General features: G+C 38.9%; 1 protein-coding gene across 3 annotated transcripts in view; it reads left to right on the top strand.

Annotated features, from left to right (window-relative positions):
• LOC132282419 (GPI inositol-deacylase) overlaps positions 1–20,514 on the top strand; it is a 48,490-nt gene that overhangs the window by 17,165 nt on the left and 10,811 nt on the right. For all 3 annotated transcript variants that reach the window (XM_059784094.1, XM_059784093.1, XM_059784092.1), the window contains exon 15: positions 575–903. In XM_059784094.1, coding sequence (XP_059640077.1) covers positions 575–903 — 329 coding nt within the window. The remainder of the gene's footprint in view (positions 1–574; positions 904–20,514) is intronic.

The following is a 20,514-nucleotide window of genomic DNA, read 5'->3' as shown; positions in this document are numbered from 1 at the left end:
ATCCTTCCGATAAAATGCTTTGCTGACTTATTAGTACAGATTTTTCCATAACTTTGCAGTCTTATCACCTAATGTGGTACTTTTATAGTTTTATTCTCCATGATGACAATAGCATGTAAATATGAAATTGGGTAACAAATTTTTTTTTTTGAGAAAGGCTCCATTTGCAAACTATGGTCTGGATTTGTTGGAGTTGTAAAAAGGGATTACATAGATCTCCAAGCAAGCTGTAGGAGTTGTCTCCCGTCCTTCAAACAAATTGCATATAGAGCTTCAGTGGCCATTAGAAACCATTAATCCTCGGCACTGTCAGTTGCTCTCAACAAATTCCGAAGCCTGTCATAGTTTATAGATGGAAATGGGAAAGAGGCGCACGTGATATTTCCTGAATTTAATCTTTGTTTACTTATTATTCCATATAATTGTTACTTGTGGTGGGTTATGTATTATGGTTTGCTGATTAAAGTTCTTGGCTTTTGTTCTGTAGAATCTTCTTTACTTCTTGCATAAAATGCTGTGACTTTTTAGCTTATCAATTTTTTTGTGTTGCATTTTATGGACTGCTCTCTCGCAGATTCTTGGTTTCTCCATTGCTGTTGTTTTTTTCGCTTTGATGAGGCAAGCACATGCATGGGAATTTGATCAGCCTCTACCCTCAATGCTGTCTGCAGTGGAATCAAATTTGAGAATGCCATATCCATTTCTGTTCCTAGCCATTTTACCCACTGTGATTGCCTTATTCCTTTCCTTCCTAATGTATCAGTCGTTCCCTCCATTTGTTAGCTTCATCATTGTGTCGCTGGTTTGCTATTTATTTGCAAATGGGTCTATAATAATTTTGATCTTGATCTCGCAACTGATCTTCTATGTGGCTGCCACAACACATGTTTTTGTCAAGACACGGTTAGTGTTCTTTCTCTATTACTCTTTTAATAACTTGGATGATGGAAGGATAACCTTTTGTCAACAGAAAAATAGCTTATAGTTTTACGAAAGAATTTTTATTAAAAAAAGATAAAGAATTCTGTGTATCTTGTAATTTTTCTGAAACTAGTTTCTGAAAATCCTTCTAGTTTTTCAATCTTGCTACATAATTTCTTATTTGGCCTTTTTGGTTAATAGAATCAAGTATATTGGTTTTATGGAGAAGATAATAAATTTCATTTTTGGCACACAAATGAGACACTAAACTATCTTTGTTCTATATACATCTTTTCAAATTCATTTTTAATGAATCATGCCTTGCACTACATCTAATAAAGTCACCGTTGGGGCCTTTCATGAGGCTTCGTTGTGAGTAAAAATGAGAGATTTGGTGGATGGCAAATAAATTTCAACTAGAGATTGTTGCTAGGTGTTGATGAGGTGGCTTGGGTGCAAACTAAATGATGGGTGTGGGTGAGGTGGCTAGGCTGTAAACTAAATAATGAGTCTGTGGTACTTATAAAAATAAAAAATAAAAAATAAAATAATAATAATAATAATAATAATAATGACTCTGTGGTCAGAATGGTGTGAATAGTGAAGGAAGAATAATAATTCCTAATACTAGTTTTTATAGTGCAATTGTTGGGCTTGTTGGTATCCAACCCAAAAGGTTAAACTATTAGGTAGAGTGACCCTTACCCCATATAAGCCCCAGATTTCCTTCTTTTCTAACCGGTGTGGGCTCGTTCAATTACCCAACAATCCCCCCCCCCCCCCCCCCCTCGAACGAGGTTCACCCCCGGTGGATAGAACGTCACCGGTCCTAGAACAAGGCGCTTCCCAGTGGATTGAACATCACCAACTTTCCCTTCAACTAAGGGATCTTGAGTCCACATGCGGCTTTTTGGGACTTGGCTCTGATACCTGTTGTTGGGAAAAAAAGCGGAAACAACAATGAATGCAGACATAACCTTTTCCCGTCTTTGTGTGATTCAAATAGGATGTGTGTTCCAATCAACTAAGCACAAGCAAAATAAGCAATAATAACCATCCACAAAGTGACACCAAGATATACATGAAAAAAACCCGCAAAGGGGGAAAAAACCATGAGGACCGGCGTCCGATTTCAACTTCCACTATGCAACAATAATAGGGTACACAAGGTTTCTTCTCTAGTACAATTAGAGGAATACAATCATCAAGAGTAGCATACTCTTGGCTCACCACAATAATATACTCACCAACAATGGTAGATTCCAACAAGAAACTCCACTACAAGAGGTTTAGATCTCACCAAGCGTGCAAAAAGAGGATGACCCAAATCGACCCATTTGGAGAGGCAATACCAATGATCCAATCCGGTAGATGTGTGGAGCTTGTCGGCGAGAATCAGCACCTGAAATTTCAGTGAAATTGGAGCAACGGTCACCTTTCTCTATCCTCAGCCGAACCCAGAAGTTTACTGTTTTGTTCTTCTAATTCTTCTATGTTTGATGCGCCACTTTAGTGATGATAGACATATGTTGGCTGGGCCCACTCTTGGTCAACACCCACATGGGGTGGACCCACCCTACAATTGGTATCCGAGCTTTGGTTTGTTATTTCTCGTGTGAATTAAAATAGAGGAGAACTCGGTTGGCATGATAAAATTGACTTCTTCAAATTATTCAATTTGGAAGCCTAGAATGAAAGACGTCCTTTATTGCAAGGATTTACATGAGCCCATTCAACGTGATGAAGCAAAGCCAACTACTAAGACTGATAAGGAATGGGAATTGATGCATCGGAAAACTATTGCCCATATTAGACAATGGGTTAATCAGACTGTGTTCCATCATGTTACCAAGGAAACTAAAGTTGATGTTCTGTGGAAAAAGTTGGAGTCTATGTATGAGCGCTAGACAACACAAAACAAAGCTTCAATGATTAGAAGGCTTGTTAATTTGAAATACAAGGATGGTTGTAGTGTAACTAAGCATTTGAGTGTTGTGAACCAGTTAACCACTATGAAGATGTTGTTGAATGATGAGCTACAGTCTCTCTTGCTTCTCAGCTCATTGCCTGATAGTTGGGAAACACTGGTGGTATCACTAAGCAATTCAGCGCTTAATGGAAAGCTAACCATGGATATGGTTAAGGACAATATGCTCAATGAAGAAGCCAGAAGAAAGGAACTGGGTTCATTTTCTCATGCAGAGGCACTTGTTAATGAAAATCAAGAATGAGGGGAAGAAGCCAAGGCATATGAAGAGAGAGTGCAGAAAATTGAAAAGGGAACAGTCTAAAGAAAGAGGTGAAGGAAAAGGGAAAGAAAAAGAGACCACTGCAGTTGCAACTGATGTTGAGGTGATCATTGTCAGTGATGATGGTTGTATTAATCTAGCATGCCAAGACAGTAATTGGGTGATTGATTCGGGTGCTTCATTCCATGTTACTTCACATAATGAATTCTTCACATCCTACATTAGTGGTGACTTTGGCTATGTTAGACTGGGAAATGATCGTGCATCCAAGATTGTGGGCATGGGAGATGTTTGCTTGGAAACCAATGTTGGTTGCAGGTTGGTTCTCAGAGATGTCAGACATGTTCCAGATATTCGCCTCAATTTCATCTCTGCTGGCAAGCTTGATGAAGGGTATAACAACTACTTTGGTGAAGGAAAATGGAAGCTTACCAAAGGTTCTCTAGTTGTGGCCAGAGGAAAGAAATCAAGTTCTCCCTATTTGATGCAAGCAACTCTCAGTAAAAGGGCAAGTAAATACCGTTGAGAATGACTCCATTGAGCTTTGGCACAAAAGGCTTGGTCATATGAGCGAGAAGGGATTTCAGATTCTTACCTGGACTCTTAAAACTTGTGTTCATTGCTTGAGTTTCATTTCATAAATTCCCTCCATCTAGAAAATCGAATGTTCTTGATTTGATTCACACTAATCTCTGCACTATGAAATCTAGCACTCTTCGTGTGCACTTTATTTTGTGACATTTATTGATGATCAATCTAGAAAAGTGTGGGCATTTGCTTTGAAATCTAAAGACCAGGTGCTAGATATCTTCAAGCATTTTCATGCCACAATTGAAAGAGAAATAGGAAAACAGTTGAAGTACATTCGTGCTGATAATGGGGGTGAGTACAGAGGACCATTTGAAGAATACTGTAAAACCTATGGAATCAGACTTGAGAAACTTTGCCTAAAACTCCTCAGCAAAATGGTTTAGCAGAGAGAATGAACAGAACAATTGTTGAAAGAATGAGGTGTATGCTTTCTCATGCTAAGTTGTCAAAATCTTTCTGGGGTGAAGCTATGAGAACTGCAGGAGATCTAATCAACCTTTCTCCATCAACTTATTTGAATGGTGATGTACCAGAGAGAGTGTGGACTGGGAAAGATGTTTCATGTGAACACTTGAAGGTGTTTCGCTGCAGAGTTTCCTTCATATTCCTAAGGATGAGAGGTCCAAGCTTGATGACAAGTCAAGCTTGGTGAAAATGTCCTTTATTTGAGTTGTTTTGGGTTTAGCAGCCCAGTTGAATTAAGAAATTGAACAACTTGATGTGAAGACTGCCTTCTTTCATGGTGACTTGGAGGATGAGATATATATGGACCAGCCAGAAGGGTTTAGAGTCAAAGGGACAGAACATCTTGTATACAGTTTGAGAAATAGTTTGTATGGTCTCAAATAGGCACCAAGGCAATGGTATAAGAAGTTTGACTCCTTCATGGTGAACCATGGGTACAACAAGACTACATCTGACCATTGTGTGTTTGTGAAGAAATTCTCCAATGGTGATTTTATCATTCTCTTGTTATATGTTGATGACATGTTGATTGTTGGCCGTGATGTTGGTAAGATTGATATGTTGAAAAAGGAGTTAAGCAAGCACTTTGCTATGAAGAATTTGGGACTGGCAAAACAAATTCTTGTTATAAAAATCTCTTGTTGCCCAGTATATGACTCTAGAGGGGGGTGAATAGAGTCTCTAGCAAACAATACCAAATAATTCGAATTTAAGAACTCTACACAATAATCGATTATATCAAATATATTTGCAATAAAAATAGTAATGAAATTAATCACAATAATAGTAGAGAGAGAGAGAGAGAAATGCATACACTTGACACAACGATTTAACGAGGTTCGATAACTCCTACTACTCGGTTCAAGATCCCTCTTGAGACTTTCCCAATCCCACTGTGGCACCTCCTTACGGGTGGAGAGCAAACCGGTACAAGAAGCATACCGCTTCTAATTCTTCTTGCTAAGAGAACAATCCTTTCTTAGACTTCTGTTGGATCACACCGATCCTTACAATTGATTGTAGATAAAAAGTTGTTGCACAAGAATATATCTCTCAAAGATTATGCAAATCACAACTAGAGTATAAATGAATACAAAAGAAGCTTAATACTCTATGAATGATATGTATGAGAGGATGAAGAAGATGAAGAACAAAAGCTCTTTATACTCGAGAAGGTTTCTCTATTTCTCTCCAATGCTTACCCACAATGTTTGGACATTGTGCCCTTTAAAGAATGTAGCCGTTAGGGGGCAATATGGTAAGTTCCCATGAAGTTTCTGCCCGTTGGGAAACTTTTAGCAGACCATTTAATCGAGTACATTAGATCTAGATCTCATCTGATCGATTACATGTATGATGTAGTCGGTTACATTAGAACTGAAACTGCATATGATCGAGTACATGTTTCATCTGATCGATTACTTGGACTCATCTGATCGATTAGATCAGGAACGTTTTCGGTTACATGGTGAAATGCGATCCAAGAGTGTGCTCACTGTTTTGAGCATCTGATCGAGTACTTGGTGGATCTAATTGGTTAGATGATAGAATGAAAAAATGGTTTTTCTCTGTTTTGGCCATCTCATCGAGCACATAGTGCCATTTGATCGATTACTTCAGCAAATACTTATTTTTATCGAAAACATTTAAGTAAATGTCCATTTACTTTAAGTTTACAATGTAAATAAGGAAGTACCCCCATTTGGATTCAATAAAAAATATAAGAAAATTGAAATCCAACTAAATCAAAATGTAGATAATCAGTTTTAGTACTGTTCAAAATCAAAAGAGAAAGAGAGAGAGCAAAAACATATTCTCTGTGTATTCAAAAACAACTTACTTGACCTAATAAGCCTATGCAGGCTTATATATGTTACAAGGTTTACATAATAACACACACGGCATATTAACTAAAAATAATTACATAAGGACCCATTATTATATATATAACTTCTAACACTCCCCCTCAAGCTGGAGAATATATATCAAATAATCCCAGCTTGGAACAGATAGTTTTTAATCGATTATAACCTAATGCTTTGGTAAACATATCAGCTAATTGATCTTCAGACTTCACGAATGGAGTAGAGATGCTCCCACGTAATATTTTTTCTCGAATAAAGTGACAATCAACTTCAATATGTTTGGTTCTCTCATGAAACACAGGATTTGATGCAATGTGAACTGCTGCTTGATTATCACAGAACAATGGAGTAGGAGCTTCAACTGTCAACCCAAGTTCTTTTAGAAAATGTTGTATCCATGTCAACTCACTAGTGGTATGGGCCATTGCCCTATACTCAGCTTCAGCACTAGATCGCGCTACCACCGTTTGCTTTTTACTTCGCCATGTAACTAGATTTCCTCCTACAAATGTGCAGTAGCCGGTAGTAGATCTCCTATCTGAAGGAGAACCGGCCCAGTCAGCATCTGTAAAACCTTCCACCCTGAGATGACCATTTTGTTTATGTAGTAACCCAAAACCTGGAGCTTGCTTGAGATATTGGAGAATTCAAAGAACAGCAATCCAGTGTGGCATTCTAGGGGCTCCCATGAACTGACTTACAACACTAACAGCATATGAAATATCAGGTCGAGTGATAGTGAGATAAATTAATTTCCCAACAAGGCGACGAAATCTGCCCGGGTCACTAAATAGATCACCCACATCAGCTACAAATTTTGTATTTGAATCCATAGGAGTATCAATTGGACGACCACCTAACATACCTGTTTCTTCTAATAAGTCCAACACATACTTTCGTTGGGATAAACTTATACCTGTCTTGGATCTAGCTACTTCAATACCTAAGAAATACCTAAGTTTACCCAAGTCTTTAGTATGGAATCGATATTGCAGAAACAACTTCAACTTAGCAATGCCTTCAGAATCATCACCTGTGATTACAATATCATCAACATACACCACAAGAATTATGAAACCAGCTTTAGTGCGCTGGTGAAATACCAAATGGTCAGTCTGACACCTCTGAAGACCAAACTTTAATGCCGCCTCAGAGAATTTTCCAAACCAAGCCCGTGGAGATTGTTTCAAGCCATATAGAGCCTTTTTAAGGCGACAAACAGTGTGAAGATACTCCCCCTGAGCAACAAACCCAGGTGGTTGCTCCATATCTCTTCTGCTAAGTCACCATGCAAAAAGGCATTTTTAACATCTAACTGAAATAGAGGCCAATGTCTATTAGCAGCAAGAGAAATCAAAACACGAATAGAGGAAATCTTAGCAACAGGTGCAAACGTCTCATCATAGTCAATACCATAGGTCTGGGTATAACCTTTGGCAACATGACGTGCTTTTAAACGCTCAACGGACCCATCCGGAAGATACTTCACAGTATATACCCATCAACAACCAACAGGTTTGACGGAGGTAATGGAACAAGAGTCCACGTGCCATTCGTATGCAAAGCATCCATTTCATCCTGCATTGCTTTCCTCCAACCCGAATCAGACAAAGCATCCTGCACAGTCTTAGGAACAAATGTAGTAGACAACTGAGAGGAAAAACATGAGAAAGATGGTGACAAGGAATTATAAGAAACATAATGAGCAATGGGATGTTTAGTAGCACACGAGCAAGGAGCTTTACGAAGTGCAATCGGCAAGGAATCAGACACAGTGGAATTTGTCGGATCCAAAGACTGAAGATGATGGAGGAGGCACGACAGCAGATGGCTTTGGTCTTCGAGTGTACACCTGTAATGGGGCAGATGAAGGAACCAGAGATTGAGATTGAAGAGAAGGTGAGGGAAGGGGAACTGCAGAAGGAGGCGACTCAAGATTGATATCAAGAAGTGAATCAGTATCTGAAAAATATGGGATGGACTCAGAAAATGTGACATCCGCGCTAATAAAGTACCGTTGAGAAACAGAACTATAACAGCGATAACCTTTATGAGAGCGAGAGTAGCCAAGAAAGACACACTTTGTGGCACGTGGGTCTAGTTTATCAAAACCAGGACCAAGATTGTGGACATAACATACACATCCAAAAACCCTAGGAGGAAGAGAAAACAAGGGAGAATCAGGAAATAAAATAGAATGTGGAGATTTGCCATTTAATACAGATGACAGCATACAGTTAATAAGATGACAGGCTGTAAGAAAAATATCACCCCAAAACCGTTTAGGCATACGCATATGAAACAAAAGAGCACGAGTTACTTCTAAGAGATGTCGATTCTTACGTTCTGCAACTCCATTTTGTTGTGGAGTATAAACACATGAATTTTGATGAATAATGCCTTTATCACTAAGATATGTATCAAAGGGTGTTGAAGAATATTCCTTGGCATTATCAGAACGTAGAATACGAATTGGACATCCAAACTGAGTTTTGATTTCTTTGGAAATTTTTGAAAAATTAAAAATAACTCAGAACGATCTTTCATTAGAAACAACCAAGTCAGGTGAGAATAATCATCCACAAATGTCACGAAATAATGAAATTTATTGATTGAAGAATGTTTTATTGGACCTCGTACATCTGAATGAACCAAATGAAAAGGACTAGAAACACGATTATTAACCCTAGACTTGAAAGACACGCGATGGTGCTTACTAAGTTGACAAACTTCACATGACAAGAATTTCAAATAACTAAGACTAGGAACTTGACGCTTCAAAACTTGAAGTGATGGATGACCAAGGCGACAGTGCCACTGGAATGGAGACAGAGAAGACTAAAGAGCCACAGGAGAAGGTTCGAAATAATATAAGCCACCAGCTTCATACCCCGTACCAATCTTCTTCTTCGTCTTGAGATCCTGAAACACACAAGAAGTAGGATCAAATGTAACAGAGCACTGGAGAGATTTAGTAAGCTTACTGATAGACATTAAGTTAAAGGGAAACTGCGGAACATGTAAAACAGATGAGAGAGACAATGAATCACTAAGTTGAGTTGTTCCCAAACCTGAAACCTGAATGGATGAACCATTAGCAATAGTAACACTTTGAGAAGTAGGTACAGAATGAAAATCAGATAGAAAAGAATAACATCCGGTCATATGATCAGATGCTCCAGTGTCTATGATCCAAGGACTGCGAGTGGAAGACAATAGACATGCGTGTGCAGTACCTGACTGGGCAAAGGTAGCCGTGGAAGATGAATTAGATGCTTGCTTATGAGACAAAAACTGAGTATACTCATCCCGTGGAACATGAACTGTATCTGATTCAGCTACATTGTGCGATCCAGAAGCAACATCATTTGGAGAAGAGGAAACTTGATTTGCATAACTAGATGGTTTCCCATGAAGGTCCCAACAAAAGTTCACAGTATGATTAGAAAGACCACAATGAGTACACTTTCTTAATTCTCTGCCACGGCCACGTCCTCCACGTGAATCACGACCACCATGTGTGGAGCGTCCCCCACGACCTCCACGGTAAGTATTATGGTCACCCTTTGAAACTACCAATGCTGAACGCTCACCACTCTGTCCAGTATTCAAATTTGAGGTATCACTTGCTAGTGTAGCACGCTGATGTCGAGAAAACTCCTCAGCAAGAGATGGAAGTGTTGGACTGCTCGTAATCTGTGCACGAAAAGGCTCATATGCTGATGATAAACCAGTAAGAAAACGAACAACATTAAAGTCCGCACGCTGTTGTTGTATACTGCGAACATCAGCAGTAATGGGCTAATACATATTCAGCTCTTCACAGACTCCCATACTTTGAGTACCTAGTTCAAGATTGAAGTACTGTTTACATAGCTCATAAACACGGGTGATATTACCTGTTCCAGAATATAAGTGTTGCAATCTATCCCATATCTCCTTGGCTGTATCCAAATAAAGTAACGTTGAACTAATTTGGGGTTCAATATTGTTAATCATCACAGAGATGATCTGAGCATCTGCCTTTTCCCATGCATCAAAGGAAGTATCAGTTGCCTTGAGTTTCTCTTTAGTCAAATGAGAACCAAGACCTCTGCCTTTGAGAAAAATGGCAACAGATTTGGCCCACAATATGTAATTCTTCCCATTTAGCTTAACAGAAGTCATGGGAGAATTAAGACTGTTCGTGGGTGAAAGCAAATCTGAACTTGAACTTGAGGCCATGTTGAATCCAGCAAAACAGAGAAGAAAAAGGAGAGAAAAAAAAAATTTTGTATTCTGGCCGAACTTGGAAGCGGGTCTGAAACTGGGTCGGATCTTGCACGGGTCGGGTCTTGGAACCGGATCGGATCTGGACTATCCCTGGTTTAGTAAACTGGGATTGGAATAACTATCCCAGGTTTAGCAAACTTGGGTTGGAGTAGCACAACCGTGTAGCCAAACACGGGTCTTCTTCTTCACTCCGTTACAAACTCCGGTAAACAATACGGTAAAGGCGACGGCAACCCAACCATGAGCAGCGGCCGAATCAACTTCTGGCCGAAAACCAATCTCATCTCTGCAAATCAAGACGATAAAACTTCTGCCGACGACGACGAAGAAGGCAGAGACGACGACAACCAAAGAGGAGCTGCCGGTGACGATGAAGAAGGCAGAAACGACAACGAACACACTTCAGATCTGATTACGGTGAACAATAAAATGCCGGCAGAGACATCAAAACCACAATCACGATTCTGATCGTGATTCAGTTTGCTGATTCACCACCAACCCACCTACTAACTCTCACACTCATGATCATTGTGCTCTGATACCATGTTCAAAATCAAAAGAGAAAGAGAGAGAGCAAAAACATATTCTCTGTGTATTCAAAAACAACTTACTTGACCTAATAAGCCTTTGTAGGCTTATATATGTTACAAGGTTTACATAATAACACACACGGCATATTAACTAAACATAATTACATAAGGACCCATTATTATAAATATAACTTCTAACAAGTACAAATTGGGGTTCCCGACAGTTTTTGTAAAACTTGATCCTTCGTGTAGGCTTATGTAGAATTGATGAAAAAATCCCATAAAATCAGTTTAGGCTATTTGAAGTGTAGGAGTAACTATCGGGAAAAATTATTTTGAAAATATCTTTATTTCAATAAATCATATTTTCCATACTTAGCCAAAAAACCAAAAGACAGTTTTTCATGAGAAATGCCCGGATCATAAAGTCATTTACCAAGTCATGGTAACAAAGGCTTTGTGGATGAAAAAGTAAGTTCAATGCCTTAGACTCTACTTTCTAGAGATCAAAATAAAACATATGATTAATGTGCATGGTCCTATCATTTCTAGCTCAAGTGATAAGTTTTTTCAAAGTTTATGCAAGCTTGAACTCACTCATTCTTTAACAATGACTTTATGAGTCAAATATATATGTGATGAAGTGCACAGTCTATTGCTAGTGGATATAAGAACATGTGAATGATGATATGATATGTACGGTCCTATAGAGATGAGCTTTAAATGGTTCATAAATACTTTGACATATAATCCTGAACACTCACCATACTATCTACCCCTTTTTTCATGCTTTGTCCATGATCGTTTAGGCTTTGAGGTATTCTTGCTCTCTTCATTTCTTTGAGTTGCTTGATTGTTCATTGTAGTCCAATCTATCTTTGGATGGACTTGCATTTGGTTCCTCGCAACTTCATGTCTCTTTGCATCCATTGCTTTACATTGATGTGCTTTATTGCTTTATTGAGGTCATTCTTGAAATATAATTTATCTATAACACTCAATGTAAACAATCCATAAACACCATTAATGGTTTGTGATCATCTAAAACACTAGATTGTCCTTGGTTAAAGGCTTTGTGTCAACATCTCTCGTGACAGGCAGAATGGGAAGCTTTTGTTGTCTCAGGAGAGATACATTGAAAAAGTTCTTGAAAGATTCAACATGAGCAAGACAAAAACAGTTTCTTCTCCACTTGTAGGTCATTTCAAGCTCAGTTCTACACAATGTCCTACAAGTGAGAAAGAAAAAGGTGTAAAGAAGAAAGTGCCTTATGAATCAGCAGTTGGTGGTAGTTTGATGTACGCCAAGGTATGCACAAGGCCATATATCGCTCGTGCAGTTGGTGTTCTCAGTCGGTTCCTCTCTAGAATTCTTAGAGGCACTTCCAAAGTATGCTTGCGCTTTGGTAGTGATGAACTTGTACACATATGCAGATTTGGTAGGTGGTTGATTCCAGGAAATCCACTTCAGGTTACTTGATGAAATTTGCAGGGGGTGCCATCTCATGGCAATCTAAGTTGCAAAAATGTGTTGCTTTGTCTACGACTGAGGTCGAGTATATTGCAGTTACTGAAGCTTGCAAGGAAACACTTTGGTTGAAAAAGTTCTTGCGAGAGTTGGGGGTTGAAGCAAGGAAAGTTTGTGCCTTACTGTGACAGTCAAAGTGCTATCCATCTCTGTAAGAATCCAAAGTTCCACTCAAGATTGAAACATATTGATGTGAGGTATCATTGAATTCGTGATGTGTTGGAGATGAAGTTGTTACAACTTAAGAAGATTCATACTGATTAGAATGGGTTAGATATGTTGACAAAGTCATTGCCTAAGGAGAAGCTTGATGCTTGTAAATATAGAGCGGGCTTGGTGGAGCCCCCCACATGAGGCGGAGGGGGAGAATTGTTGGGTTGGTCCACCCTATGTGGGTGTTGACCAAGAGTGGGCCTAACCCACATATGTTATTACAATGAAACAAATGATAACAAAGAAAGGGTTTGTATCATCACTAAAGTGGCGCATCAAACAAAGAAGAACTGAAGCACAAAACAGTAAACTTTTAGGTTTGGCTGAGGAGAGAGAAAGGTAGAGAGAGAAATTTTGACCGGAAGATCGGACCGTTATTGTTGCTCCGATTTGCCTAAAATTTTAGGTGGTGATTCTCAACGATGAGCTCTACATATGTACCAGATTGGATCATTGGTATTGCCTCTCCGAATGGGTCGATTTGGGTCATCCTCTTTTTGCTCGCTTGGTGAGATCTAAACCTCTTTTTGTTGAGTTTCTTGTTGGAATTCACCATTGTTGGTGAGTATATTATTTTGGTGATCCAAGAGTATGCTACTCTTGATGATGGTATTCCTCTAGTGGTACTAGAGAAGTAACCTTATGTACCCCATTATTGTTGCATTGTGGAAGTTGAAATCAGACTCCGGTCCCTGTGGTATATCTTGGTATCATTTTGTGGATGATTATTATTGCTTATTTTGCTTGTGCTTAGTTGATTGGAACACACATCCTATTTTAATCACATAGAGACGGGAAAAGGTTATTTTCGCATTCATTGTTGTTTCCAATTCTTTTCCCAACAGCAATAAAATTGCGTATAACTCCTAGATTTAGGGTTTAGTTGATTATTATTGAAATTTACTAAGTATAAACCTTCGATTGATTGAGGCATGGATTGACGTCTTCTGGAGAGAATCATTTGGAGAGATGTTGATAGATCGAGATATTGATCGAAGTTATTAATCAGTTGTACAAGACTTATTCATCCTCCCAACTAGATCTAGATTAATGAACCTTGCATGACTCTGTAAGAGCCTTGGGTTCTGGTCCTTTTCGGTTTTTGTGGTTGCAGAGTGTTTGTTTCAAAAGGATAATAAAGAGCTGCTATTATGGAAGGAATGTGTTGGAATAAAGAGCTAAAGAAATTAGGTATTGGTTGTGTTGAAATATCTGTATTATTATTATTTTTATTTTTATTAGCTCTTTTCAGCCTTTTATTAGGTGTTTTATGTAAGATCCCTATTATCATGGGATCACGTAGATAAGATCTCCGTAATCATGGGATCACGTGGATAAGATTCTCATAATCATGGGATCACGTAGATTTTGGCATATTTTCTGTTTTTCTTTGATTTGGTTTCCTTTCTTTGTACCCTATTCTTGTATATAAATATAGCTCTTGGCTCTCGGTTTGAGTAAGCCAAAACCTAAAACTTCTTCTTTTTGGTATTAGAGCAAAACAAAAACCTTCACCTCCCCATCTTCCTACCCAACCCCACCACCTTCTCTCTCCCTTTCTCCATTATCCCCCACTTCTGGCGCACCTCTATCTCTTCCTAGCCCTTGCGCCAGACCCCTCGGGTACTATATTTTTGTTTTTGACTCCTTTTTTAGGAGAATTTCCTTAGGTTTTTTATGACCTAAGGGTCTGTCTGGTGTTTTTTTTTTCCTTTGTGGGCTGCCGGTGTTTGTTCAGCAACATATTTGGAGGAAAGCGCCGATTTTTCCGGCCTTGCTTCCTTTTTTTTTTTTTTTTTTCCTGCTTTGACGTGTGGATCAGCCTTATTTTGGTACTATGACTGATTCTAGGAGCCAAAATGACACTTTATCCTTGGTTCAACATACTTTATCTTCGGCACATCGTACTCCGACACAGCGGGTTACTAGTGTGCTCTTGAATGGGCGTAACTTCGTATCTTGGTCCCGTTCTCTTCAACTCTATATTGGAGGGAAAAGGGAAAACTGGTTGGCTTTTGGGTCTAGTTAAGGAACTGGAAAAGACGAATACTAAATATATTGCATGGGATATGGATAGGTGCACCATTCTAGGTTGAATCTTCAACTAAATGGAGGAGCGTATGTATAATATGTTCATATTTCACACTTCCGTTTTTCGTCTGTGGCAAGCCATTAACAAGATGTATGGCCATTCCCGTAATGACGCTTGTATCTTTGAACTCTATTAGGAGAGACACTTAAGTTGTCACTATTAGAGTATTTTGGGTACCTCCAGTCTAGGTGGGAAGAATTAGCTTAGTATGAACCTCTCTCCATTTTCTCTGAAGAAGCTGCAACTCTTTTGGTCAAGAGACTGGACCGTTAGCATACCTACCAATTTTTTATGGGTTTACGATATGAGTATCATAAACACATCTCCTATGCCTGATTTATATGATACATTCGCTACTATTGACCATGAGGAGCATAGAGGTCAGATCTCTCAGCCAGTAGTTTTACCAGAGACTCCAGTTGATCAGATGGCTCTTGTTGCTAATTCTAGACTTTTAGAGGGAAAGGTTATTTGTCAACATTGTGGAGCCACGGGTTATGTAAAGGATTATTGCTTTAAACTTCATCCTGAGCTAAAGCAGAAGTTTTCTCTCAATCGTCCTTCTGGCTGTGGCCGCACTGCCGCAGTAGCCGATACTATTGGTGGGTATACTGCTCCACAGATTGTTGTCCCTCTTGCTTTAACTCCTCCCAAATCATCTTTTGAGGACTTCAATCAGTTACAGTCCCAGATTGGTCAGCTTCAGGAGCAGTTTGGAGCTTTATTTACCGGGGCTGGCTCTTCTATTCCCACGGATACTATAGCTACAGGTACTCCTCCTGCTTTTTATGTTAAAGCGGGAAAACCTACTTGGATTTAGGATTCCGAAGCCAATGATCACATGATTGGTGAGTTGTCATTATTTTCTACTTTCATTACCCTTGTTAATCAGGCTGTTAGTCTAGCCGATAGGTCAACCACCGTTATTCGTAGTAAAGGAGATGTTCATCTATCCCCTGATATTATTTTGCCATTTGTTTTTCATGTTCCGAATTTTGCATTTAATCTTTTAACTGTTAGCAAATTTGCCAAATCACTAAACTGTGCAGTGATTTTCTTTCCTCATTACTGTGTTTTACAAGACCTGTGTTCGAAGAGGATTTTTGGCAGGGGATATAAGCACAATGGCCTCTACTACTTTAGGGATCCTCCACTGACACCTCCTCCACTTGCTTCTAAGCCTTCAAGCTTCTGTTCTTCTAGTTTCTAGATCTTATGATTTTTCTTTTTAGACTTTAAATTTATGGCATGCTCGCCTTGGGCATGTGAACTTTCAGTATTTATGTTTGCTTTTCCCTTCATTAATAACGCCTTGTAAGGATAATAAGTTTTAGTATGAGATTTGTGAACTTTCTAAACATAATAGAACCAGTTATATTTCTCATATACATCACGCACCTAGTATGTTTGATCTCATACATTCTGATGTGTGGGGTCCTTTTCCTGTTACTGCTTTTTCGGGGCATCGTTATTATGTCACATTCATTGATGATTATTCCCGTTGCACATGGGTATATTTACTTAAAAAAAAATCTTAATTTTTTCCTTTGTTCACTCAATTCCTCCAAATGATCAAAACTCAATATAAAACTGTTGCTTGGAATATTAGGTTCGACAATGGTCGTGAATATGTTTGCAATGAGTTTCGGTCTCAACTTAATCAGCAGGGTATTCTTTATCAACTTACTTGTCTATATACCCCTGAACAAAATAGTGTGGCAGAGCGTAAAAAAACCGCCAACTAATGTCAGTTGTTCGATGTCTTTAAGTGGTATGAACGTGCCAAAGTCATACCGGCACATGGCGGTTCTTAGAGCTACTTTTCTCATTAATCGTATCCCTAGTAGAGTATTAAATGGTAAGCCCCTTACAAGTGCTTCAGCCTGATTTTACTCTTTTTTCATCATGCCTCGGGTGTTTGGATGTACATCTTTTGTTCAGAATTGTAGCCTTTCTCGTACTAAACTTGATGTCAATGTTAAAAGGTTGCCGGTGTTATGATCCTGTACACAAACACGTGTATCACTCTCTTGATGTCACCTTTCATGAGCATATTACTTTTTATGGTTCTAACACTATCTTGCAGGAAACTTCTACTCCCGATCAAGAGGCTTCTCCTTTTGCTCGTCCTCTTCCGATTTTTCAAGAAGAGTCTTCTCTCGTGGTTTCCTCATTTGCAGGTCTATTCTCGCAGTCCTCGTGCTCTGCCTCCACTCCCTTCATCCTCCTCAGATACAGGTTCAAGTATATGTCTTCTCTCTCCTTTGCATTTCCTGACCCTGTTCCTTGAGTCTCGGTATCCAACTGGGGACCGCAAACCCCCTGCTTGATTTGGATTCGCTTGTAGTTTTTATCATACTATTTCGGAGTATATCTCTTATGATGCTCTTTCAGGGTCTTTCCGAGCCTTTCTAGGGAAACTTGATTCCATTTCCATTCTTATAAATGTCTCTGAGGCTCTCCGGAATCCCAATTGGATGTCTGCTATGATGGTAGAAATGGATGCTTTGTAGCAAAATGAAGCATGGGAGCTTGTATCTCTCCCTCCTGGTGAAAAGACTATTGGTTGCAAATGGGTATTTAGTGTTAAATATCTGGCTGATGGCTTTATTGATCAATATAAGGCCCGTTTGGTGGCCAAAGGGTTTACTCAGAATCCTGGTAAATACTTTAATGATACCTTCGCTCTAGTGGCTAAATTGACCTCAGTTCATTTGGTTGTCTCCCTGGCTGCCTCTCACACATTTGGTCTCTTGATCAACTTAATGTGAAGAATGCTTTCCTTAACAGTGATCTTCTTGAGACTATTTATATGGATCCTCCACCCGGTTTTCGGGCTGAGGGGGAGTATGCTGGAAAGGTGTGTCGATTGCGGAAGTTTTTGTATGGGTTAAAACAATATCCCAGAGCTTGGTTTAGCCGCTTCAGTGATGTAATTCTATCTATGGAGTTTGTTAGATGCCATTCGGACCATACATGTTTTATCCACCGTTCCTTCACTAGTCGATGTATCATTCTTTTTGTCTATGTTGATGATATCGTCATTATTGGCAATGACATCCTTGGGATTGCTCAAGTAAAGCTTCAATTGGCTAAAGCTTTTGATGTGAAAGACCTTGGCCAGCTCACATATTTCTTGGGAATTGAGGTTGCTAGATCTAAGCAGGGTATCTTTTTATCGCAAAGGAAGTTTGTCTTGGATCTTCTTCGAGACACATGTATGCTTGGGTGTAAACCTGCTTCCTCTCGTATGAATCCTAATATGAAGATCTTGGTTGAGTCTGGAGATCTCCTTCTGATCCCTCACAGTATCAGTGCTTGGTAGGAAGATTGATTTATCTTACTTACACCCGTCTTGATTTGGCTTTTGCTGTTAGTGTTGTGAGTCAGTTTATGCATGCTCCTCGTACAGCTCATATAGATGCAGTATATCATATTCTTCCATATCTTAAGTTCTATCCTGGACTTGGATTATTCTGTTCTTCTAGCAGGCAGGTTGGGCTATCTTGTTTCAGTGATGCAGACTATGCTGGGTCTAAGACTGACAAACGTTCCACATCTGGCTTTTGTACTTTTTATGGAGATCATCTTATATCCTAGAAAAGTAAGAAGCAACCTGTAGTTTTGAGATCTTCAGCAGAGGTTTAGTATCGTGCCATGCCCCTGGGTACTTGTGAGATTCTCTGGCTTTGATCTTTCTTAGAGGAACTAGGGCTAAGTAAAAAATAGTCCTCAGACTTGTTTTGTGATAATAAGTCAGCTATCATGCTTGCTTCAGATTTTGTTCTTCATGAGAGGACTAAACATATAGAGGTGGACGTTCATTTTATCAGAGAGAAGGTTTGTTCGGAAATTATCAAGTCGTGCTTTGTTCGGTCCTCTAATCAGTTGGCAGATGTGTTCACCAAATCTGTTGGTCTATCTTTGCTTCATTCCTCGATTAACAAGTTGGGCTTGATTGATATTTTCACTTCAGCTTAAGGGGGAGTGTTGAAATATTTTTATTATTATTATTATTTTTTATTTTTATTAGCTGTTTTCAGCCTTTTATTATATGTTTTATGTAAGACCCCTATTATCTGGGATCACATAGATAAGATCCCCGTAATCATGGGATCACATAGATAAGATCCCAATAATAATGGGATCACGTAGATTTTGGCATATTTCCTGTTTTTCTTTGATTTGGTTTCCTTTCTTTGTACCCTATTCTTGTATATAAATATAGCTCTTGGCTCTCGGTTTAAGTAAGCCAAAACCCAAAACTTCTTCTTTTGGTTGTTATTAAAATAGTTAAATCTAATTTATACACAGTATGAGAGAGAGAGAGAGAGCATTGACTAGGTGGAAGACACACCAGGTAATGCATGGAAAGTTCTTGCATCACAATTCACCAATCTCAAATTCTCACCAACTATATGCTACTCTATAAGGACCAGGGCTCTAACATAAAAATAATATAATTTGAGATTTTAAATACAGAAAGTATTTTACACCTACCAAAAACCACAAAGGTGGATTGTTAATTCTAGTCATTGCTCAAAAGTGACGAAGTTTAGTCCCATTGAGTTGCTTTTTAAGCCCTTAGAGTTGTCTCATCTTCCTATCCACTGAAGCACATATTCGCTGCTCAATGCTGGAGAGGTTGCAAAGAAACTTATTGTGGACTGGGTGATGTATTCCATATCAATCAAAGAATGGTAGGGTGGAATAGCTTTATATAGCTGTAAAAAGATTAGTGACTTGGAAGTTACTTCATGTCTATCACGTAACTCTGCTGGGTAAGTGCTTTTGGAGATCTAGGGGTGCCAGAGATGGCTTGGTTGTCAAATTATAGTGGCAAGGTTCTACGGTATGATGGACAGCGTGGAATGTCGATACCCTCAGTACAGTGTCTCTCATGCTCTCTGTTACTTCATTTACTTGTTTTTATTAGGAGTCTGAGACTTGGATTTTTGCTTTTACTTTTTTATTTTTTGGTATTTTTTCTATATTTACATATAAGTGCATTGTGCATTTACATATTTTTAATCTATTTTATGGATTCCATTGGAAACAATTTTACATATTTAAAAGGGTAAACTACAATGACCTCCCTTGAGGTTTGGTTTAATTGCAAATAAACCGAAGGTTTGTCATTTAGTTGCAAAGACCCCCCTATGTCAAATTTTGCTGTGAATTACCCTCATTATTATATTATTGGAAATGATCAAAATATCTGGATATGTCAAATGATTTTTTTACCCATTCACCTATGCCAAGAACACTAGTATTGAATCAAACCAATTGCATTAATCTTCTGTACCGAGAACGGATAGCAGAGAGCACCCATAGCCGCCACGGCCGCTGCTACCACCACCACAATCATCCCTCTCCTCTATCTTGTTCCTTCTATTCTCTATTTCTCCTTTTTCTCCAATTTCTTCTGTGTTTTCGTTCTCTCTCTCTACCCACTGCCATGACCACCACCACCACCTTTCCTCTCTCTTCTTCTCTCCACCTCCACAAACTGCTGCCAAACACCGCAGATAAACCTTTTGGAGGTAGAGTTCTTTGCTCTCTCTCTACCCACCGCCATGGCCACCTTTATAGACGCTAAACAAAGAACTAGACAAATCACAGTGGAATAAATGAACAAAAATAGGAAACGACGTTATTTAGTTGGGGAAAAAGAATCACATTCCTCTAACTGATCATCATCTTTTTCAAAATTGATAGGACCAAAAGGGAAAAAAAGGTAATCGTGTTAGATTAAACTCATAAAAAATTTGCACATTAATTTAAAGGAA

Source organism: Cornus florida, unplaced genomic scaffold, assembly GCF_030987335.1.
Source record: "Cornus florida cultivar Cherokee Brave unplaced genomic scaffold, ASM3098733v1 CherokeeBrave_3.0.0_Hap2_Chr11, whole genome shotgun sequence".
Lineage (NCBI taxonomy): Eukaryota > Viridiplantae > Streptophyta > Magnoliopsida > Cornales > Cornaceae > Cornus > Cornus florida.
The sequence above is the reverse complement of the archived record's forward strand: the minus strand, read 5'-3'. Positions and strand labels throughout refer to the sequence as shown.